General features: G+C 53.4%; 8 protein-coding genes across 8 annotated transcripts; 4 read left to right on the top strand and 4 right to left on the bottom strand.

Moving 5' to 3' along the window:
- Window positions 1-202: 202 nt before the first annotated feature.
- YAR1 (Ankyrin repeat-containing protein YAR1) lies at window positions 203-859 on the bottom strand (the record flags this gene model as incomplete). Its single annotated transcript, XM_032020631.1, has 2 exons — window positions 203-582; window positions 664-859. 2 exons carry the CDS (start codon window positions 857-859, stop codon window positions 203-205), a joined length of 576 nt encoding a protein of 191 aa, XP_031882129.1.
- Window positions 860-1,097: 238 nt separating this feature from the next.
- Window positions 1,098-2,660, bottom strand: rec12 (Meiotic recombination protein rec12; the record flags this gene model as incomplete). The annotated part of the gene is made up of 7 exons (XM_066151078.1): window positions 1,098-1,604; window positions 1,657-1,692; window positions 1,733-1,858; window positions 1,907-1,993; window positions 2,043-2,151; window positions 2,213-2,279; window positions 2,333-2,660. 7 exons carry the CDS (start codon window positions 2,658-2,660, stop codon window positions 1,098-1,100), a joined length of 1,260 nt encoding a protein of 419 aa, XP_066009429.1.
- A 953-nt stretch (window positions 2,661-3,613) lies between these two features.
- Window positions 3,614-6,014, top strand: ERG7-0 (Lanosterol synthase; the record flags this gene model as incomplete). Its single annotated transcript, XM_032020629.1, has 3 exons — window positions 3,614-3,877; window positions 3,940-5,652; window positions 5,703-6,014. The coding sequence occupies 3 exons, from the start codon at window positions 3,614-3,616 to the stop codon at window positions 6,012-6,014; spliced, it is 2,289 nt and encodes a 762-aa protein (XP_031882143.1).
- A 595-nt stretch (window positions 6,015-6,609) lies between these two features.
- On the top strand, window positions 6,610-8,013 carry CGGC5_v003104 (Protein SGT1-like protein; the record flags this gene model as incomplete). The annotated part of the gene is made up of 2 exons (XM_032020627.1): window positions 6,610-7,449; window positions 7,501-8,013. The coding sequence occupies 2 exons, from the start codon at window positions 6,610-6,612 to the stop codon at window positions 8,011-8,013; spliced, it is 1,353 nt and encodes a 450-aa protein (XP_031882271.1).
- Window positions 8,014-8,254: 241 nt separating this feature from the next.
- BODG (Gamma-butyrobetaine dioxygenase) lies at window positions 8,255-9,886 on the bottom strand (the record flags this gene model as incomplete). The annotated part of the gene is made up of 1 exon (XM_032020626.1): window positions 8,255-9,886. One exon carries the CDS (start codon window positions 9,884-9,886, stop codon window positions 8,255-8,257), a length of 1,632 nt encoding a protein of 543 aa, XP_031882258.1.
- A 1,688-nt stretch (window positions 9,887-11,574) lies between these two features.
- On the bottom strand, window positions 11,575-13,135 carry lsk1-0 (CTD kinase subunit alpha; the record flags this gene model as incomplete). The annotated part of the gene is made up of 4 exons (XM_032020625.1): window positions 11,575-11,604; window positions 11,673-12,053; window positions 12,116-12,850; window positions 12,905-13,135. 4 exons carry the CDS (start codon window positions 13,133-13,135, stop codon window positions 11,575-11,577), a joined length of 1,377 nt encoding a protein of 458 aa, XP_031882255.1.
- A 2,728-nt stretch (window positions 13,136-15,863) lies between these two features.
- On the top strand, window positions 15,864-17,866 carry CRK39 (putative cysteine-rich receptor-like protein kinase 39; the record flags this gene model as incomplete). The annotated part of the gene is made up of 5 exons (XM_066151077.1): window positions 15,864-16,487; window positions 16,538-17,560; window positions 17,618-17,649; window positions 17,722-17,742; window positions 17,803-17,866. 5 exons carry the CDS (start codon window positions 15,864-15,866, stop codon window positions 17,864-17,866), a joined length of 1,764 nt encoding a protein of 587 aa, XP_066009428.1.
- Window positions 17,867-18,066: 200 nt separating this feature from the next.
- On the top strand, window positions 18,067-19,636 carry CGGC5_v003100 (uncharacterized protein; the record flags this gene model as incomplete). Its single annotated transcript, XM_032020623.2, has 3 exons — window positions 18,067-18,154; window positions 18,202-18,979; window positions 19,042-19,636. 3 exons carry the CDS (start codon window positions 18,067-18,069, stop codon window positions 19,634-19,636), a joined length of 1,461 nt encoding a protein of 486 aa, XP_031882338.2.
- Between the last annotated feature and the right edge of the window lie 71 nt (window positions 19,637-19,707).

Below are 19,707 nucleotides of genomic sequence, written 5' to 3'. Positions count from 1 at the left end.
ATAATGTATCTAATCAACAGCCTGTAGGGAGCTTCTCATCAAGCTTGCAAGCTGCTTTGCACGATGTCATGACGATTGTCTCCATAAGACCATGGAAATGAAAAACATATGTTATGCCGCTTTCCGTTCGAACTGTGCCTTGATATCCGCAAACATATCAGTCGGGGGCCGGGTCTCATTAGTTCATTCAATTAAATAGACCCTATGAAGCCTTGCTACTCTCGCCCTTCGCACTCTTATCGCCCTCCTTCTCCTCTCCATCATCCTCAATCTCAACCGTGGCCGCCGCTCCCTCAAGCCCCTCCTGGTTACCACTCTCCAAGCCTCCAGACTGCGCCAGGAACCAATCCGCGACCTCCCTCTTGCCGTTGAAAAGCGCCGAGTCAAGCGGGATCTGGTCCTTGTCGTTGGCAATTGCAGGCGACGCGCCGTTCTCAACAAGCAGCTTGACGACGTCGAGGTGGCCGCCCAAACACGCCCAGTGCAGGCCCGTGTTGCCAAACTCGTTGGCAGCGTCGACGTACGCCTTCTTCTCGTCGGCGGGGCGGGGCTCGAAGGCCTCGATCAGCGCCTTAACGACGTCTGCGGCACGTGTTAGCAACCGTATCGGAATCTCCGGCGTCGAAAATGGTGAGCGCAGGGGTTTGGGAGGGGATTAGGTACCGATGTGGCCGTTGCCCGCGGCCATGTGTAGGCAGGTGTTCTTGCCCTCATCCTTGGCGGCTGTGATGACCTCGCCGACGGACGCGGCCTCGCGCTCCGACAGGGCCTTGAGGGTCTCCTGCAGGTCGGCGAGCTCGCCGGCGCGGGAGAAGTAGATCAGGTCGTCGATCTCTTCTTCTGAGAGTTTTGGCGCCATTTTTGATTGAGATTGTCCGGGGTCTGGGCTTCTGGCGTCGCAAAGTGAGTCTTGAGAGGTGAAGTAGAAATTTTTGAGTGATGGTGGGTGGAAACACGGTGCGTAAATGGTAGTGCGTACTCTACACTGTGCGCTGCCGTCCTCGGCGGGATGAACCATGCGCCAGTCCAAACAACGACCATCAACAGTGCATAACAAAAACAAAACTCCCAGAAAACCAGACACTGCGCTGCCGAAATCACACTCTCCTAATATGTGCATCCAGCCAGTTCGAAATGTCACCGGCGTCATCCACCGCTTGTATCTCTGCCTTGACGTTCAAAAATAGCATGATCTGCAGCTCCCTTCGGCACTGGATGTTGTACTCGTCCAAGTCGTCGGGTATGTTTCTCAGCAAGGTTTTCGCAATTTTTCGGTCTCTTTCTTTGAGTACATCGGTTGCCTCGAAGTTGCTTTCAGATTGTTGTCGCCTGAAAACGGTAAGGTCGAGGACTTCCGCATGGGCATCGTCGTCCTCCAGATCTTGGCGGCCAACTAGATCACCGCTCTTGATCCCAAGCCACTGCATACTTGGTACAGTGACTCCGACTTCATGAGCATGGCCTCTGGATCCATGGCTGTAACAGCGCATGATGTTCACGCCGTATGGGTCGAAGTCCACGAGGCCGTAGATGGGGAGTTCTGGCTTGGCCGAATGAAGTAGGTGAAGGAATTGCTTCGTCTGTAGATCGGGAACACCCTTCCCCTGTAAGTGATGTTAGGATGGCATCAAAGACCACGTGTCAGAGCCAACATACCGTAATGAGAATACCTTGCCCAGCAGATGACGTGTCCTAGTAGCGTGCAGCAGCCAGAGTACGGAAGGTGGCCTACGATGGTCAGCATGCCCTCTTGACCAGGAATCTCGTATGAACTTGCGTCTTTCTCGATTACTAGCACCCACTCAGCATGCTGGAAATCAATTCTCGAGATGTTTCTCGTCGTCGGGATTGTAACCCCCTGGCTTGCATTAGATGGATTAGGTCCCATGCCGAGGATGAGTCTTACAGTATCGCTTGCAGATGCGCTGATACTAGATAAGTCTCTCATATGTAGAATAATCGGTCCCGCTAAGAGTCCTTTGGCGCTGGCAACCTGAGAGGGGGTAAGACGTTTATTAGGTATGAGGAGGAGGGACACTGACAATATTCAGGTCATCCCGCCCTATTCCAAGGGTGTAGCTAATGTCGTCGACCAGGCCATCGATAATGGCCTGAGTCTTGAAGAGATCGGGACATTGATAGAACAAATTCCTACGCTCTCCTGCCTTTAGCAAATAGGCCTCGAGGGAAAGGAGTCTTGCTAAGTACGGACCTCTTGGTGACCGGATTGCCAGACAGGAGGGAGCTGTGGGAGAGGTGGATGATCTTAAGCACTTGAGCTGGTAGCTTCGTCAGCTGGAGAACCCAATATCATATATCAACATGTGCTTACTAAACTTGATGCTCTCGTTCTCAGTCCGACCAGGGAATTGGAGGACGGATGGCGCGGATCGAGAGCGGGTTGCGCGGGCTGCGCTAGGAGGGTTCCTTCTAGACCTTCTAGACCCAGGACGGGTTTTGTAGGGTACACGGAGGACTTCCTTGTTCTCGAGTGATTGGTAGACCGAGACAAGTATCTCCTGCAGCTTTGCGATGGCTATGCCGACAACATTGTTGTCTGGGTCTGGATCTGGTATGTCGACGATGGGGCTGGACTGGTGAGCAGGCTGTCGGGTTAGTTGGCCACGGCGACCAGTCATGTGGAGTGTAGCATTGTCCATTTGGTCAACGAAGACTGCCTGACTTGAGCAGTACCTCGACGAACCTCCCGCAACTTTGGAGGCGGACGCCAGACCGTCATGGATGTTGGTGCATCATGATACGAATTCCCCAAAATGGCGGGGAGGACACTGGACCATCGCAGCTGAAAGAGCACGAAACCCGCCCCACCTCTTCAGCCATTGGCCAATGGGATGACGCCCACCGGCACCCTCACCGTCACAGAAGGAAGGCACCGCACACCGAAGGGCCTGAGCATCGGTGGCTTCCTTCCCTGGTGGTGTGAAGTCAACCGGCAGATCGCCCCGACGAAACAAAAAAAACGACACTGGACGGGACCGTGGGCTGGTTCGTGCCCACAGAGGCTTCAGGCACCCGAGGCCGCTGGAGCTTATCCCAAAGAGCCCCCTGGTGCCGCCCGCAACATGGCACCTGTCAAAAACGCTTAAGCGTATCCGTTTACGTTAGCTTGGAGTTGCAGGTGTCCATGATCGGCAAATTGGCGCTGTACATGATCAAAAGTCAATTGCAGAGACGAACAGATCGATTTTTTTTTGAATTGGATATTGCCTTGGTGTCCCCCTAAAAGCGGTTGATTGAGTGCTGACCTGCTTTCCCAATGATCCAATGGGGGAAGACCCCTGAGCGCTTTGGTTGGTGCCCCCTGTGCTGATTAAATCATGATTGGAGCAGGGGTGTCATACGAGGATGTGGTGGGTTATCGCCGAGCACATGCATCTTATCGTCTGGTCACTTTTTTTCTGGACACCGCCTCAGAGAGACACGCAGGGGACTGCGCTCTGTGTGCTGACTGGGCCGCCGTTTAATAAGTGCATGAACGCCCACCGTCACCAAGGTGCCTCTCGCCTTCCGCCCCCCTTCGGTGCTCACGACACCTTTCTCTCGACCCTCGGACCTTCACACTGCCTTCCCAGAGGTTCGAATCACCGCCAAAATGGTCGTCGAGAAGAAAGCGCCCTCTGTGGCCTCGAGCAACGGCAACAGCCTCAAGCCAATCCAGTCCCGCAAGCGTGTCGCGGAGGCCATCGCAGAGCAAGAATGGCCCAAGAGACCCCGCATCGAGGCCAAGACGGATCGCACCAAGTGGCGCATGAAGGACGAGGACGGTCGCCATATCTGGAAGTATCTCGAGGACGACGATGCCTCCAAAGAGTGGCCCCAGACCGCCGCCGACAAGTACTTCTTGGGTCTTCCCACAGTCAGTAGAGCCCCTCACGCGACATGCGCCGAGTGCACCACTAACCTGTTGTACTTGTATAGGACCTCCCTATCCTTCCCGAACCCAAGAATCCCCTCGAAGCTACCCTCAATGGTCTTGAATACGTCGAAAAGCTCCAACTGCCCTTCGGCGACTGGGGTTGTGAATACGGTGGCCCCATGTTCCTCCTCCCGAGTACCGTCATTGCGCTCTACGTCACCAAGTCGCCCATCTCCTCAGCAAAGGCGACCGAGATCAAGAACTACCTCTTTGCGCGCGCACACCCTGAGCTGGGCGGATGGGGTCTTCACACCGAAGGCATCAGCACCGTGTTTGGTACTTCGCTGAACTACACCACTTTGCGCCTGCTTGGAGTTGACGCGGAGGAGCCCGTGATGGTGAAGGCTAGAGCGAGACTCCACGAGCTCGGGGGCGCAACCCAAGGGCCTCACTGGTCCAAGTGGTGGCTTGCCGTCCTCGGCGTCGTCGACTGGGAGATTGTCAACCCCGTACCCCCTGAGATCTGGCTGTTGCCCAACTGGGTGCCCATTCACCCCTGGAGGTGGTGGGTCCACATCCGTCAGGTCTTCCTGCCCATGTCGTACATCTACTCTCGTCGCTGGAGTGTTGAGGAGACGGACGTCATCCGCTCTCTCAAGAAGGAGCTGTTTGTGGAGCCCTGGGCGGCCATCAACTGGAAGACTCACCGAAACGACATCGCTCCCGTGGATAACTACCACCCCAAGTCCTGGCTCCTCAACACCGTCAACTGGCTCCTGGTCAAGGTCTGGAACCCCTACCTGCGCACCAACTACATCAAGGAGCGGGCCGAGGCGTGGACCAGCGACTTGGTCGACATGGAGGACGCCAACACCGACTACCTCGGCCTGGCGCCTGTCAACGGCCCCATGAACCATGTCGTCTGCTATATCCGTGACGGCCCCGGTGCTTACACTGTTCGCCGACACACCGAAAGACTCGAGGACTCTCTCTGGGTTAACGCCGAGGGTATGCTTGGCAACGGCACCAACGGTGTGCAATGCTGGGACACCGCATTTATGATCCAGGGCGTTGTCGCCGCGGGTCTCGAGAAGGAGGCGAGGTGGCGCCCCATGCTGGAGAAGGCACTCGGCTTCCTTGACCGTCAGCAGATCCGCGAGAACTGCAAGGACTCGGACAAGTGCTACCGTCAGCAGCGCAAGGGCGGTTGGCCCTTCAGCAACCGCGAGCAGGGCTACGCCGTGAGCGACTGTATCTCAGAGGCGCTGAAATCTGTTATCATGCTGCAGAAGACCGAGGGCTTTCCCCAGCTTCTGGATGACCAGCGCATCTTTGACGCGATTGACTGCATCCTGGTATACCAGAACGAGACGGGCGGTGTGGGCTCGTACGAGCAGCGCCGTGGCGGTGAGTACATGGAGATGCTCAACGCCGCCGAGGTTTTCGGCCGTATCATGATCGAGTACGATTACCCCGAGTGCACGACTGCTTGCGTCACTGCTCTGTCGCTCTTCCAGAAGTACTGGCCCGATTACCGCAAGGAGGACATTAGAGTCTTCATCCATCGTGCCGTCAACTGGATTCGTTCCCACCAGAAGTTCGACGGTTCATGGTACGGCAGCTGGGGTATCTGCTTCACGTATGCCGGCATGTTTGCGCTGGAGAGTCTGGCTAGTGTGGGCGATATCTATGAGACGAGTAAGGTATCGAGGAGGGGCTGCGACTTCCTTGTCTCGAAGCAGAGAGAAGATGGCGGATGGTCCGAGAGCTACAAGGTAAGGAGTCCACCTCCGTGTGAATCAGAATTGTCAACTAACATGACTAGGCCTGCGAGACCTCGGAGTACCACGAGCACCCCAGCGGCTCTCTGGTTGTGCAGACCGCCTGGGCCTTGATCGGACTCATGGAGGCCGAGTATCCCAATATCGAGCCCCTTCGTAAGGGCATCCAATTCCTCATGGATCGTCAGCAGGCCAACGGCGAGTGGCTGCAAGAGTCCATGGAGGGTGTCTTCAACAAGAGCTGCACCATCATCTACCCTAACTACAAGTTTAGCTTCTCCATCAAAGCGCTCGGCATGTTTGCGCGCAAGTATCCCGACGAGAAGATCACGCCTGGCATCAGCGGCAAGGAGTAAGGGCATAAAGCATATTGCCATTTCAAGCATACCTATCTTAGAGTATTTTTAATCTTAATGAGATATATGACGACGTAGGATTTTGATGAACGAAGTTCATGAATAGCGATTTGTTGCTTGCTATGCAATGAGGCTGATTTTGTTGGAAGCTTTGCAGCAATGAGTTGTGCTGTCACAGTAGCTACTAATCGAGGTCGCGATTCATTGAAGGAGCAGTCGGTGAGGGGCAACGGCTTCGGTGAGCAAGCCACCAACGGTCTCGGTCAGAAAAAGGCGGTCGCAGCCCAGAATGCGGGGTGGCCCAAGCTTGCCGGCAGAATCGCACAGTCGGCCCCACCACAGCTTCCAGAACAGTCTGACCCCTCCGCAAGGCAACCTCACCGTTTGCTTCATCCAGCACCCCATTGGGCCCGTACCCGTTTGCTTTACCACCCTTCCATTGATCCTTCTTTGTGCACAATTTCTGCCGTTTATCAAGGGAGTTGTAGGCACTTAAATTTACCACGAACCGCTTTCAATCTCTGATTCTTTCCCCACTACACATCATCCATCCACATCCGCATCCACGAAGCAACCAACCCGAACCCCGCCAAGCATGTCTGGAAGCACAGCCGCCAGCGCGGGCATGGCCGCCCTCGAAAAGCGCGACTACGACCTCGCCATCACCAAACTCACAGACGCCCTCAAGACCTCCCGCTCCCCTCTATGGCTTGCCGCCCGATCCAAGGCCCACATTGGCAAAGGCGACTTCGCCCGCGCCCTCCGCGACGCAGACTTCTCCTACGCCGCTGCTGCCGCTCGAGGCAAGCGCGACCTCATGCGCGATGCTCAACACCGCCGTGCCGTTGCCTACATGCGCCTCGGCCGCCTCGCCGATGCCGACGCCTGCGCGATGTGGGTGCAGCGCATGGCCGAGCAAGCCGGCGTCTCGCTGTCCGACCCGGCCCTTAGGAAGCCCGAGACCGACGAGAGAGGCTTCTCCACTGCCACAAAGCAGACCATCTTGGATTACAGAACGGCTATAGAGCAGAAGAAGTTGGCCCAGGGGAACAGCTACCTCGCGGATACGGCGCCTGCCGGCCTTAATGCGGCGGTTGCGTTGCGTATGCAGATTCTGGGGCAGATGGACAAGCTCCCTGCGGACGATGAGAGGAGGAAGGTGACGGCCTCTTTCGCGCCTAACGTTTCGATTGATGACTTTGAGAAGGAGGAGGCGGCGGCTGCGATCGCCAAGACTGACAAGGCTGCGGACACAAAGGCCTCGCAGGAGGATAAGGACGAGATCAAGGCCGCTGCGGCCGAGTCGGTCAGAAAGCCTGCCGTCCAGACTGACGTGCGTACGGACTTCTACCAAACCAACACCGATGTCATGGCGTCCGTCTATGTCAAGAATGTCCCTAAGGACGAGTTCAAGGTTGAGTATGGAGAGAAGGAGGTAAGCAGACACTCGAGCATCCGCATCCAAACGAGAACTAACGTCTCGCAGATTCGTATGAGCCACATCCCAGGCCACGAACCTTGGTACACCATCCCTCTCTACGGCCCTATCGACCCCGCCGGCAGCAAGCACAGCGTCAAGTCTGTCAAGGTCGAGTTCCAGCTGAAGAAAACTGCCGTCCTTAAGTGGCCCAAGCTCAAAGCCGACCCCTCCGATGTGAACACCACAACCACAACGCCGGCCCCTGCCGCTCCTGCGAAGCCTGTCGAGCCCGCTCCTGCTCCCGCTGCGGCCCCATCCTACCCGACCTCATCCAAGTCCGGCGCCAAGAACTGGGACACGGTACTGGCTGACGAGAAGGACGATGATGACGAGAAGGATATCAACCTGTTCTTCAAGAGCCTGTACAAGGGCGCGACCCCGGAGCAGCAGCGCGCTATGATGAAGAGCTTCACCGAGAGCAACGGCACCGCTCTGAGCACCGACTGGAACGACGTCAAGGACCGCACCGTTGAGACGCAGCCCCCTGAGGGCGTCGAGGCCAAGAAGTGGGAAGCTTAGGGGATGGCAGTGCATTGAGTGTTCGTTTTTCGGGTTATCATTCATGAAAGGGATCAAGGGACGTTATTTATCAAGGCATCAGAGCTCCAAGCTCAAGGCGTGGCGTTGGTATCATCGGGTAGTCAAAAGTAGCTTCTCTTCAATTGGGAGTGTTTTAACATGCAAGAGACAGAATGCCATCTGTCGTTAGTCTACTTAAATATGGTATCTGGATATATCGTGATATGCTCTTAGTATGCAACTACGTTCGGCTCTCTGCATAGCGAAACTCATGCAACTTGTTCAACGTGCTCAGGAAATCCTCGTTGGCGACGTACGTGCCCTTCAACCAGCGACGGCCACTCCCGGCGTCGAACTCGCGGCGCCCGTGCAGCACCCTCTGGTTGTCGAACAGGACGCACTCGCCGGGTTGGAGCTTGCGCTGGAACATGTGCGCCTCGTCCTCGAGGATCTTCTGGAACATGCGCGCGCCGCTGTGCCACTCGCGGAAGCGTGCGCGCTCCTTGTTGTTCTTGGGGATGTGGAAGGGCGCCTGGAAGGGCGGGGACCACCAGACGTCCTGGACGTGCTTCTCATCATCGGCCCACTTGAACACGGGGCGCTCCTGGCGGTAGAAGAAGCCGTTCTTGGAGTAGTGGTAGGGGACCTTGACCTCGCCGAGGGCCTTGAGCTGCGTGGCTTGGCGCTTGCGCATCTCGCGGGCGGCGAAGAAGGCGTCGCTGAAGATGGACTCGCCGCCGGAGCACGAGTTCTCGAGGCAGTGCAGCAGCTGGATGCGGGGCGGGGACTCGAGGTAGAGCATGTCGGAGTGCAGGCCGAGGTAGGAGGAGGTGTAGGCGACGTTCTCGGCGTCGGGCTTGGAGATGACGTCCCAGGTGCGGCCGTAGAAGGTCTCCTTGAGGGCGCCGAAGGTGAGGCCGATGTCCGCGACGGCGGTTTCCGAGTGCGGCACGCCGGTGAGGAAGACGAGGCCCGTGGCGGCGAGTTCCTGGGCGCCGGCGCGGAAGGCGTCGCCGCCGGCCATCCAGTCGGCGTAGGGGATGGTGCGCAGGCGCGGGGCGAGGATGGCGTTGTCCCAGAGGAGGCCCTTGACGGGGTCCTTGGTGAAGTAGACGCGCGTGGGGGCGAAGGGGAGGGAGTGCTCGGTGGCGATGCGGGACATGCTCTGCGGGCCGGCGGCGGGGAAGACGGAGACGTGGTTTGCGGCGGCGGCGCGGGGGATGTCGTGCTGCCAGGTGATGTGGAGGGAGCCGTCGGGGTGTTGAGTGACGGTGTCGAACTTGAGGGCCTCGGGGATCTCGGCGGAGGAGAAGGACTTGTTGCCGGAGGAGGGGCTGACGCACTGCGGGCAGGGGCAGCGGTCGCGCAGGTAGATTGCGCTGAGGAGCCTGGGCTTGTTGTCGTAGTCGAAGGGGCGTTGGATCTGCATGAGGTCGTCGGAGATGAGCTCGTAGGTCCATCGCTGCGCGATGCGGCTGCGCTCGCGGCGGATTGCTGTCGTGAGGGTGTTGGCGTTGCGGAGGTATGTGCGGACGGAGCGGTGGAGGTCGGCTAGGGTGGAGGACGTTGTGAGGGGTTCGTAGGGCTCGAGGAGGTCGGGGTCGGAGGAGGCGGTGGTTTCGGAGGAGGCAGAGGTCTTGGGAGACTCTGAAGCTTCGGAGGCGGGGGTTTCTGGCTTTTGACGACCGAAGACCTGGCGGAGAGAGGCGACTGCGCCCTCAGCACCCTGAGGTCTCGGGGAGGTTGTGTGAATGCGCGCGGCGGGCGCGTAGATGTGAGATCTACTGCGGGAGCTGAAGGACAGCGCAGATGCCGGCCTCGTCGCATTGAGGGCTCGCGATGCGCGCGCCGCGGAGGAGATTGAGGTCCTCATGGCGGGTCGTCGTCACTGGTGCGTTCGAGGAGGATGGTCGGGGGATGCGAGGCAGCGAGAAGGACGCTGTATCTGATCAAGAATGCGGAAACTGGAGACGTTTGCGCTCTAGCTGGAGGGAGATTCCATGGTCTGCTGTGTCGAGAACAGAGGCGGGGTGGGTGGGCGACGGGAAGAAGAAATAAGTGGACGGTGGCACGATCGAGAGAGCTATGAGCGGGCACTGGGCAGGGGTTCGCGCCGGTTCGCCCAATGTCTTGCCGAAAAGCTGCCCCGCGACGGGAGCAGCGAGTGAGACCTCAGGGGAGCTACGGGCCTTTCCAGGGAAGCTAGATGCCGTAAGGAGGAGACGAACCTCGGTCAGAGGGCAATTCTGGGGAAACAAAGAGGCGGGGGAATGAGGCACTGTGCAACATCACAGAGCGAATCGCACTGTTTTTCACATGAATTTTTCCATGTCAAGATCTAATCTTATCTTTTCCATCAGCAAGCCCAGCGACTTCAGATGATCAACTTTTTCTTCCGCAACATCTCTCATCAATTCAGTTTCTTACAGTACTTCTCTGATTCGGGATCAATGGAACCACATGAGAGTATTTCCACCACGAGCCTCAACATTTTTGCGCAAGTCTTCACATGCCAATACAATTAACCCAGCTTGGCGGCCTCGTGACCTACTCTGCTCCTCCAAGCGCCGTAGCCGGACGACGGGAACATCGTGCGGCGCAGCTTAGCCTCTTTCACATGACCTTCGCGAATAATGTCTCCCACCGAGCTAGGCTCTATGTCCTACCTTGTCTCTCACGATATTCACCTCTCTTGCATTGAAACTAGTTTTGCCGTAAAAGTGTCGCACGCACACACACACTGCGTGCGGTTGTCGCGATTGCTTGACAGGGGCTTTGTCACCGGGCAAAATTATTGGAGACTGCTATTTGCAACACTTTCTATGCGCTCTATTATGCAGTTTAGCAGTTAGTTAGGCAGTGTCAGCTGGCTATCCGGGTAGTGTCCACTACACACGCAAATAATTCGTACATCCTACTGAGAACTCCTCCTTTTTTAATATACTAAAGCGACGAAATATCTTATGTGCTCACTTTTCTCGTTGCTATTGTTGTTGCTGTCTTTGTCGTCGTCGTCGTCGTCGTCGTCGCCATTGTTCTCACTTTTATCGTTGCTCCTAATCGCCTGTATTATTGTCGTCTATTGTTATCATCTATCATCAAATAGAAGTACTGAGTGCGCGACGATTAAAGCTATAGGGAATACTGCTCGGCTAGCAAATCTCATTACATGACTAGCTATCAGATATCCTTTGAAACGTCGCATGCACTCTATCCTTCAACGTCTGGTACCGTCTTCTAACGGGGGAAACCAGTCGTTTTCTCCAGCTCGGCAGCTTTTCTATAGCATCGTACGATTTCCTTCCGTCTATTTGGCTCTTTCTATTGCACTCTTCACCCAGGTTCTGCCTTGGTTTTGCCCTTTGACCTGCCTTCTGATTGTCAAGTCTTTGTGTGTCGTTGATGTTGACAATGAAGCCAGCGTCATTCTGCTCCGTTCCCTCACCCCCAGTAGAATGACTTGAGGTTGGAATCGCGTTGTTCTGCACTAGCTTCGGTAGTTGTTCGAGTGGTATACATTTGACGTTAGAGCCATCTCTGGGTAGCGATGCGCGGGATGCCTCAGAAGAAACGGTTCTCAGACTGCGCAGGCTGGGCGTATTCCTTCCTAATGCAGACCCCATGACTGGAGGAGAAAGAAGCCCATTCGACACCCCTACTTGTTGGTGAGTAGGCTGGTTTTGAGGAAACGGGATGGCGTCACTGAAAGCCTGGTTGATGGTCTCCAGGTCAAGTTTTGATCCACTGTCCCTCGGCTCAGGACTTGTCGACATTGCTCCCACGGCAACCCTGCTGTAGGTTTTGCTCTTCTCCGTCCAACGCGGGGCAATAACTGCCCCTTTGGTAGATCTTTCCGAATCAGGCTCGGCATATTCAGCATGCTTGCAGCACTGGTTGAAAATAATATTAAGCGTTTCCTTCACCATATGCATGCCACATCGATCGTCAGGAACAACCACAAGCATATGATCCTTAACTAAATCCAGAAGACCTCTCAGAGCTGGAGATGTATTCGGGTGGCCACGCAGACAATGTATCCACTACAACTTCTTAGTTCAAGTGCGGAAGCAATTAATTGATGAATGAGTTAGTCTCAACTCACTGTTTCGACCGAGGCTTTGACCTTAGCGGCGTTCGTCGCAAACTGGTTGAAGAACTTGTCCTCGCGGTGCGCAAGCCCATCATCATCACTTTGCCTTGCAGTACTGAAGCTCTCGTATGTTTCACCGTCTTCCGCTTGAAAAGAACCCTCGGTGATAGCGTCGCCACCGAGAAGATGCCATGTGACGAACTCCAAATAGACGCATCCCAATGTCCAGATATCAAATTTAGGACTTGCAACGGTACTATATAGACCATCTGCCTCAGGAGGACGATAGGTTGTAGTTTTGTCGACTTTCGAAGCTTTGGTGACGTCAGAGTCGGGAGAGTGAAATCGCATCAACGTGAAGTCCGCAACGACAAGTCGACCAGGACGATTTTGCGGGTCCGCAAAAAAGAGCAAGTTTCTGGATTTGATGTCCCCATGACGACCGCCGTAGTCATGGACCTTGCATAGTCCATCGGCAATCCCTAGACATTGATGGATGAGCCAGATTAGTTCTTCTGACGAAGCCGGGTTGTTCCTGTTGTCCTTCCAAAACCCTTCCAGATCCCAGTTCGCCCCCGGAAATATCATGAACATGTGCGATCCTATGTCGTAGGAAAAAAGTAGTCGAATAAGATTATTGTGCCTGTCCTCCGGTAGGCTAAACCGCAGTAATGCCTCTTTCTCGTTGAGAAAGTGATCTCTTTGGCTTTTATCAAAACGTTTAATGGCGTAAGATGAGTGGGGTTTCTGTGCGTGAAAATGTCAATTAACATGAACTCTCCAGATTCGAGGATTCCTTACCGAAAGTGGTGCCCATCTTTGGTATTTCTCATGTATTTTGACCTTCAACACAAGCCCGTTTGCGCCTCCTTTCGCCTGCGACCAATCCAGAACCTCTTCAAACGGCATAGGAAATCTCTCATCGAATACGCGGTGTTTCGTTGTAGTAAAGTCCAGGACAGGTGCAAGTACCCAGTACTGCCGGTGGCAGAAACTTTCGATGTGTCCATCTAACCAACCGTCGAAGAGCATTGGATGACTGCCTGGATCCAAGGGTAATTTGTCATCCCAAATATCATTATCTACGAAGTTGATAATGTAAGTGGGTTCCTCAATGAGTATAAGAGTGGCGAGTATCTTGAGGCGCTTCAAATCACGATGTGCTCCCCATATTTGTTGTTCAGGATCGAATAGCTCTTTTTCAAGCTTGCTGTTTGTATAAACCATCTCCATTACCTCTTTCACAGTCTCGATTGTCAATATGGTGTTCAAGTCGCATTCTGGTAGGAACCTTGGGAGATGAAAGGCATAGGGATTAGCGGTTTTTGGTAACACTTTCTCTCTTAATTTTATTCCAGTCGGGCTGCGCAATCTGATCGAACTTGCATTTGACCCAGTGGTAGACCGACTTGTTTGTGCGCTAAGGCGCCGTGAGACTTCTTGAGGATCCATTCGTGTTGGTGCTGCTGTTTGGACCTGCTGCAAAATGTTCTGATTGTTGTTGGAGTGCTATCTCAAGAAGGGAACAGGAGGGCTGTAATGTGACGTTCTCATACTAATGTAGACAACTTGTCACCTTCAAACGCAAGATAGGAAGAGGAATCAAGTATAATACCACAGCTAGAGGCTTACAAAGGTATGTAGCAAGGCTGCCAGTCTAGGAAGATCGGGACATGCTTTTAAAAGAACGAGCCTGACGAAGAGCAGCAGGCCATCTCAGCCGTATTCATGACTTTCAGGAGGTGCTGCTCATCGAAAGATGCAGGTCGACCTTCCAATCTTGCGGAGGCACAGAGTCCATAGGCGCGTGATAAGACCCAGTCACACAAGGCTGCGGTGATGGTTCCCATCGGCGGTGCCCTTTCTCCATCACAATTTTGGCAGCGGTGCTTCTGCGATATTTTCTTCATTCAACGAAAAGCAATCCTGCAGCGTTGATGACAAAAGAATGGGCTGCCCCATGTGCAAAGTCCTTTTGTGGCAGACGCCTGCGTTCGGTGGCAGTACGCTCCGCAGATTCGAGGAAAGCGATATTACTGGCTAGGGTTTCCCTTGGCACATACACCCTATCATGTCATGAGGGACATGGTCGTGCGATGGGGTGACTGTCTTCAGATTTTCCATTTGTCAGCCTGGTGTTAATTGTCTCACAACCTCTGGATTGGAAGTGTCAGTCTGTGATCAAATGGGCAGGCTGTGGGATGTACAGTCCTTGATGTGCAGTTTTTGAATGCAACCCCCACGAGGGGGTTGCCTGGTCGAGGCAAAGCATTGCTGAGGTGGAGGGTATCACAGCCTGATTCCGTTTTGATGGGTGTAGGTGTCTTGAGAATGGGGCTTGGAGACCTACATATAGGTAGGGATGGGCGGCTGGAGGGGTGGCAGATGACGTTTATCACGAAAGTGTGGGTGGCGAAGTGCATCCCAATGCTGCAGAGTGAGATGGGGGCGGAGTCCAGGCAACCAGGCGCCTCCACTGAGCTGCGCTATCCTACGAGATAATGGCACGTTCTCCGAAGGCTGACTTGGGCACACAGCCGCTCCCCTCGCGGGAGCGATATAAGGCACATTCTGTCAAGCTTTGATTTCTGTCCTGTTCTCAACCAAATTTTCATTCACACAAAATTGCCCTCTGCTGTTATCTTTCTGCTTTTCAAATCAACGTCATTGAGATGGACACCACATGTACCATTGAGCGTCGCATTCAGTCAAGTTCCATTAAGAAGCCCCAACATCTCGTTGCAAACCTTCAAACATTTTGCAAAAGCAAAGGTTTTCAGATGGAAAGCTTGGAACTGCGGAATGATGTCTACATAATATCTATGAAACCGCTACCACTGAACCAACCCGAGGCCACGGTCGTTTGTTAGCGCAAGTGAGAGTCGAGCATCAAGTTCCAAATTTGCTCAGCCGCTGATCTTGTCTTCAGCTTTGTCGGCTTTCATACTGGAGGCTTTGGTGGTACCCCTATTCCTGTGGGCTGTTCCTTTGGCCATGGTTAGAAACCGTAATGGCTCTAATTACACATTGATAGAGCTTTGGTGCTACGCAACACCCTAAAGTGGGCTGACTGGTATGCGAAAAAGCTTTGCTTTTGAGGCCTTTAATCTCTGAAATTCGATTCGTACTTTACCATGACGCCTGATCACCCATGGAGAAATTTTGGTGTGAAGTGTGAATGTATCATAGCCATGAGATCGGACCATTGGGTCTTTGCCGACGGTCACGTCGCCTCAAGGCTCTCCATCAGTCTCAGATGGGATAGAAAGCAGCTGTGCCTATCACCTTTCACTCGCATATCTATGCAACGCACATCGTCTATTTCATGGCCGTGAAATAGGTAAGGTATTGATCAATATATGCCCGGAGAAGAGGCGCTTACCTAGCAAGGCGGTCACTGAGGGCGGCGAAGGACAGAATTCCCTTTCCTCACTTCCATCTTTTCTCCATGCGCACACTCTGCACGTATGCTTACGTGCATACAGGCTCAGCTGAGCGCCGAGAGAACCGCCGAGGTCTAGATAGTCAGCAGTTGTTGCCTCATATGCACCTCGCTCGCCTGTTAAGTGGAATTGCGAGCCGGCCCCCCCACTTCTGTGGACGCCGCATGGTTCGCTTTCCCAGCTTCGGTAAACAGCTTGGGACTGTAAGATTAAATAAATACATCATGCCAATCGTCGATACCAAATTATGAAAGCTCATCGTGGATGTTTTTGGCCCTTTCTGAGCAAGTCTGAAAGTTCTATCGTATCACATCGCCATGGCAAATCAGGTTTCCTGGCGTTCCATCAATCAGCAGCTGGAAAACCCACCAAAGTTTGGCAAACCCCCCAAGGACCACTGCGACCCCTTCTTGCCTGAAAGCAGGGTGCATACCCTGGTTCAAAGAAAGCATGTTGAGTCAACATTGAGAGCGAAAATACCCGCCATCACTCACAGTGACCTCAAGAAATTGACCAACTATGTCATGAACAAAGCAAACAAGGTTTTCTTGACACTTGTCCGCTCAGAAGCCGTTCCGGGGAACTTGGAACTCTTCCAATCGCATGGCTTCACAGATGCAGACCTACCGATTGGATTGAACGGCGAGAATGGTAACGGAATCTGCAGCGTAGGGTTAGACGGAAAGCCGAAAAATCCGAATGGACAGTCTCTGAATCTTTTCGATGACTTGTCCGATGCGACTATAGAGACCTTCTTTCAACGTCAGTGGATCTTCTTAGCGCCTACCTTTCGAAAGGATCAATTCGAGTACAAGTTCGACCATCACTGTTCACTTCCATTCGTCGATCTCCAAGACAAGCATCCACATAAAGGTGGCTTTGGCGCAGTCCGCAGACTCGGCTTGCAAATCGAATACACGGACTTCCTGACTTTCGATAAGGTAAATGTGGGCCCTCTTGGCGATTAGTGCATGAACTTACAAGTTCTCAGACAGACAAAAATGCAAAGCCGTATGTTGAGGTTGCTGTGAAACTTCTGACTTCTACGCCTGCAGTGGACGTGAAGAAGTTCTACCGAAAAGAGATGGAAACACTCGAGGTGATGAGGAGTCTGAACGACGACCACCTGATTCAAGCCATTGCCGTGTACAAGAAAGGAAATCAGAAATGTTTCGTCTTTCCGTGGGCTAAAGGAGGTAGCCTCCAGGACTTTTGGGGGAAAGATCGAACCAAACTCAGCAGGGGGTTGGTTGCATGGGCCATTGCGCAGATGTACGGAATTTCGAAGGCTATTGGAAAGCTTCACGGATCAAGTGAAAAAGGCATCCGACATGGAGACATCAAACCCCTGAACATTCTTCACTTCCATGAGTCTCGAAACGGATCATATTGGGGAACTCTGGTGGTTGCTGACGTTGGGCTCGCAAAACTCCACCAAGACTACACCGACCTTCGAGAAGGGACAACCACCAAACATGGAACCACCATGTACGAACCGCCTGAAATGGTGAATTTCGCCGTTAATACTACGACAATTTCCCGCAAGTACGACGTATGGAGTTTGGGTTGCGTTTTCCTCGAGTTCACTACCTGGCTGCTTTACGGGAAGGCTGGACTTGATCAATTCTACGAAGACCTCACAGCTTCGAAGACATATAGGTTCTGGATAGAAAGTCGAAGAGGCCCAATACTTCATCCCGTTGTGGGATCGCTGATCGAACGGATCAAGAACGACGTCAAGCAGAACAGCGCTCTTTGGAGATTGGTGGAGCTCGTGTCTTCGTGGCTTCTTATCGGGATCGATAAAGATCGCCGCATGGCTGGGCAGCCCACCAAGTTCACAGGCCGTGCGACTGCCCTTGAGCTTGTCGAAGAGCTTAGAGATATTCGTAACATAGGCTCGAATAATGGTTCGTACTACTTCGATTCTGATATGGAGACGATAGCCGAGCAACGACCGGACCCTAACTTGAACATTGCAACCGACCAGGCGGTCGCGCCGCGTTCTGAACAAGTGAGTCACATTGAACATACCAGTCAAATCTGAGCTTTTCTGACTGAATCGGGCTAGTACGTGAGTAAAGATCGGTTGAGGAAGTTTTGGTGCTTTTGAAGTTACTGACGACGACAATGTGCACTCAGAATGTAAGTCAATCTCGATCAATGGATGAGAAGTAGCCTGACTGGATGTAGCCGGTAAGTCTACATGATTCTTCGACCGGGCTCTGGCATTGAATCCAAAGCTTACATTCAAAGCGCACAACAAAACTTGATGACATGTGGCGAAACATACCAGACAACAGCTGGGGACGTATCTTGACTCAACGTCTTGACTGGGGCCCACTGAGGCCAGCAGTTGAATCTTCAAGACTTTGCAGTCCTTGCAGAAACACCAATTTCCTAAATTCTCGCCTGGAGTTGGATCGGAGTCTTGGTGATTTGAGTCGCACATCTGAAGAATGCCCTATGTGCTGTTTCCTTTTGCAATGTCTTTCGAAGCGGTCGCTGAATTGGAATGAAATGGTGAAGCTATCTTCCAGCAATGATGAACACACATTCTTATCATCTATCAATGGTGTACCGGCTATATCGCTCTACTTTGATCCGGGTATGTGGCTAATCGTTGGCGTTGGGCCAGAGGCTAATGCTGTACAGAATCTCATGGCCAAATTCCAGCCCGCGCGCAACTGGGACTGCCTCTGCTTCCAAAACCTGGAAGCTCACAGCAGTTCAACCTCCTCGAGCAATGGATTCAGCTCTGCAACACACGGCATCAGTGTTTGCAGACTAAGACAAGACCATCAGGGCAAATGCCGACAAGGCTGCTTTACGTGGGAACTGAGCGTGACCCCTCTCTGCGCCTCATCGAGACGAGGGATGAAAAAGTGAACGGTCATTATGTGGCTCTAAGCCACTGCTGGGGAGTTCTCAACAAGGAACAGAGGGTCTGCACGTATGCCGGTAACATCGAGACGTTCAAGAAAACAATCCCTTTCCAAACTTTGCCGAGCACGTTTCAGGATGCAGTCACAGTCACCCGCGCACTAGCAGTTCCGTATCTCTGGATCGACTCCCTTTGCATCATACAGGAGGATGATGAGGACTGGATGTCCGAGGCGGCTAGAATGGAGGACGTCTTCAGTTCAGCGTACTGCACTATCGCGGCTAGCTCCTCTACATCATCCCTTGATGGATTTATCTCCAAACGGGCCCAGAGGGCAGCAATAGGCATCCAGACTTCGCAAGGCACCCTCTACCTGGCTGAGGCCATCGATGACTTCAAGACGCACGTCGAGAAAAGTGTTCTGAACACCCGTGGCTGGGTACTCCAGGAACGAGCTCTGTCAAGACGAACCATTCACTTTACTTCCACCCAGATGTATTGGGAATGCGGAGAGGGTGTTCATTGTGAGACGCTTGCGGAGCTTGGCAAGTGAGTTATCCTTCGAGAAGGACGAGTGCGCAAACGACCTACTAACTAGTGACCCCCTACAGCCGACAATCGATGTTCCTCGGGGATTCGAACTTCCCAACCTACGGGCTCGAGTATTACAGAGACGAGCGCATCCGACTCGTACAATACCTCTATCAAGTCTATAGTGGACTCAGCCTCACGAAGTCTTATGACCGCTCAAAGGCGATCCTCGGACTGCAGAAACGCCTAGGCTCCACGTTCAAATCGACCGCCATGTATGGTGTCATCTCAAAGTATTTCGAGAGAACTTTTCTGTGGCAAGCAAACATTTCAGCTTCTCTGGCACGTATCGACTACGAACCGAGCCAGACAGTTCCTTCATGGTCGTGGATGGCTGTCATGGGGAGAATCCGATACATGGACGTTTCGTTCGACGAAGTAACATGGACCGGCGATCTTGAAAACCCATTCAAGGCAGGCTTTGATGAAACCGAGTGGGATGGACAGCTGGCTGCTAAGGTAAAGAGGCTTGCGATCGACGATGGTGAATTTGAAGAGAGATGCAAGATCGATCTGAGTCTTTACAAATTCGACCCGAACAGCTGGAAATGCGTGGTTGTCGGGAAGAGCAAGGTTTCCAAGCAGGACGGTAGCATAGACCAGTATGTGCTGTAAGGGGCTGGCCCCTAGGCTTGTTCAACGTAGAGGTGCCGTCGATTGACTATTCTAAGCTGAAGAAGGAGGAA

Source organism: Colletotrichum fructicola (assembly GCF_000319635.2).
Source record: "Colletotrichum fructicola Nara gc5 chromosome Unknown KSG_Nara_v1_contig02, whole genome shotgun sequence".
NCBI classification, from domain to species: Eukaryota; Fungi; Ascomycota; class Sordariomycetes; order Glomerellales; family Glomerellaceae; genus Colletotrichum; species Colletotrichum fructicola.
Note: the sequence above shows the minus strand (reverse complement) of the source record. Positions and strands in the feature narration are given on the sequence as shown.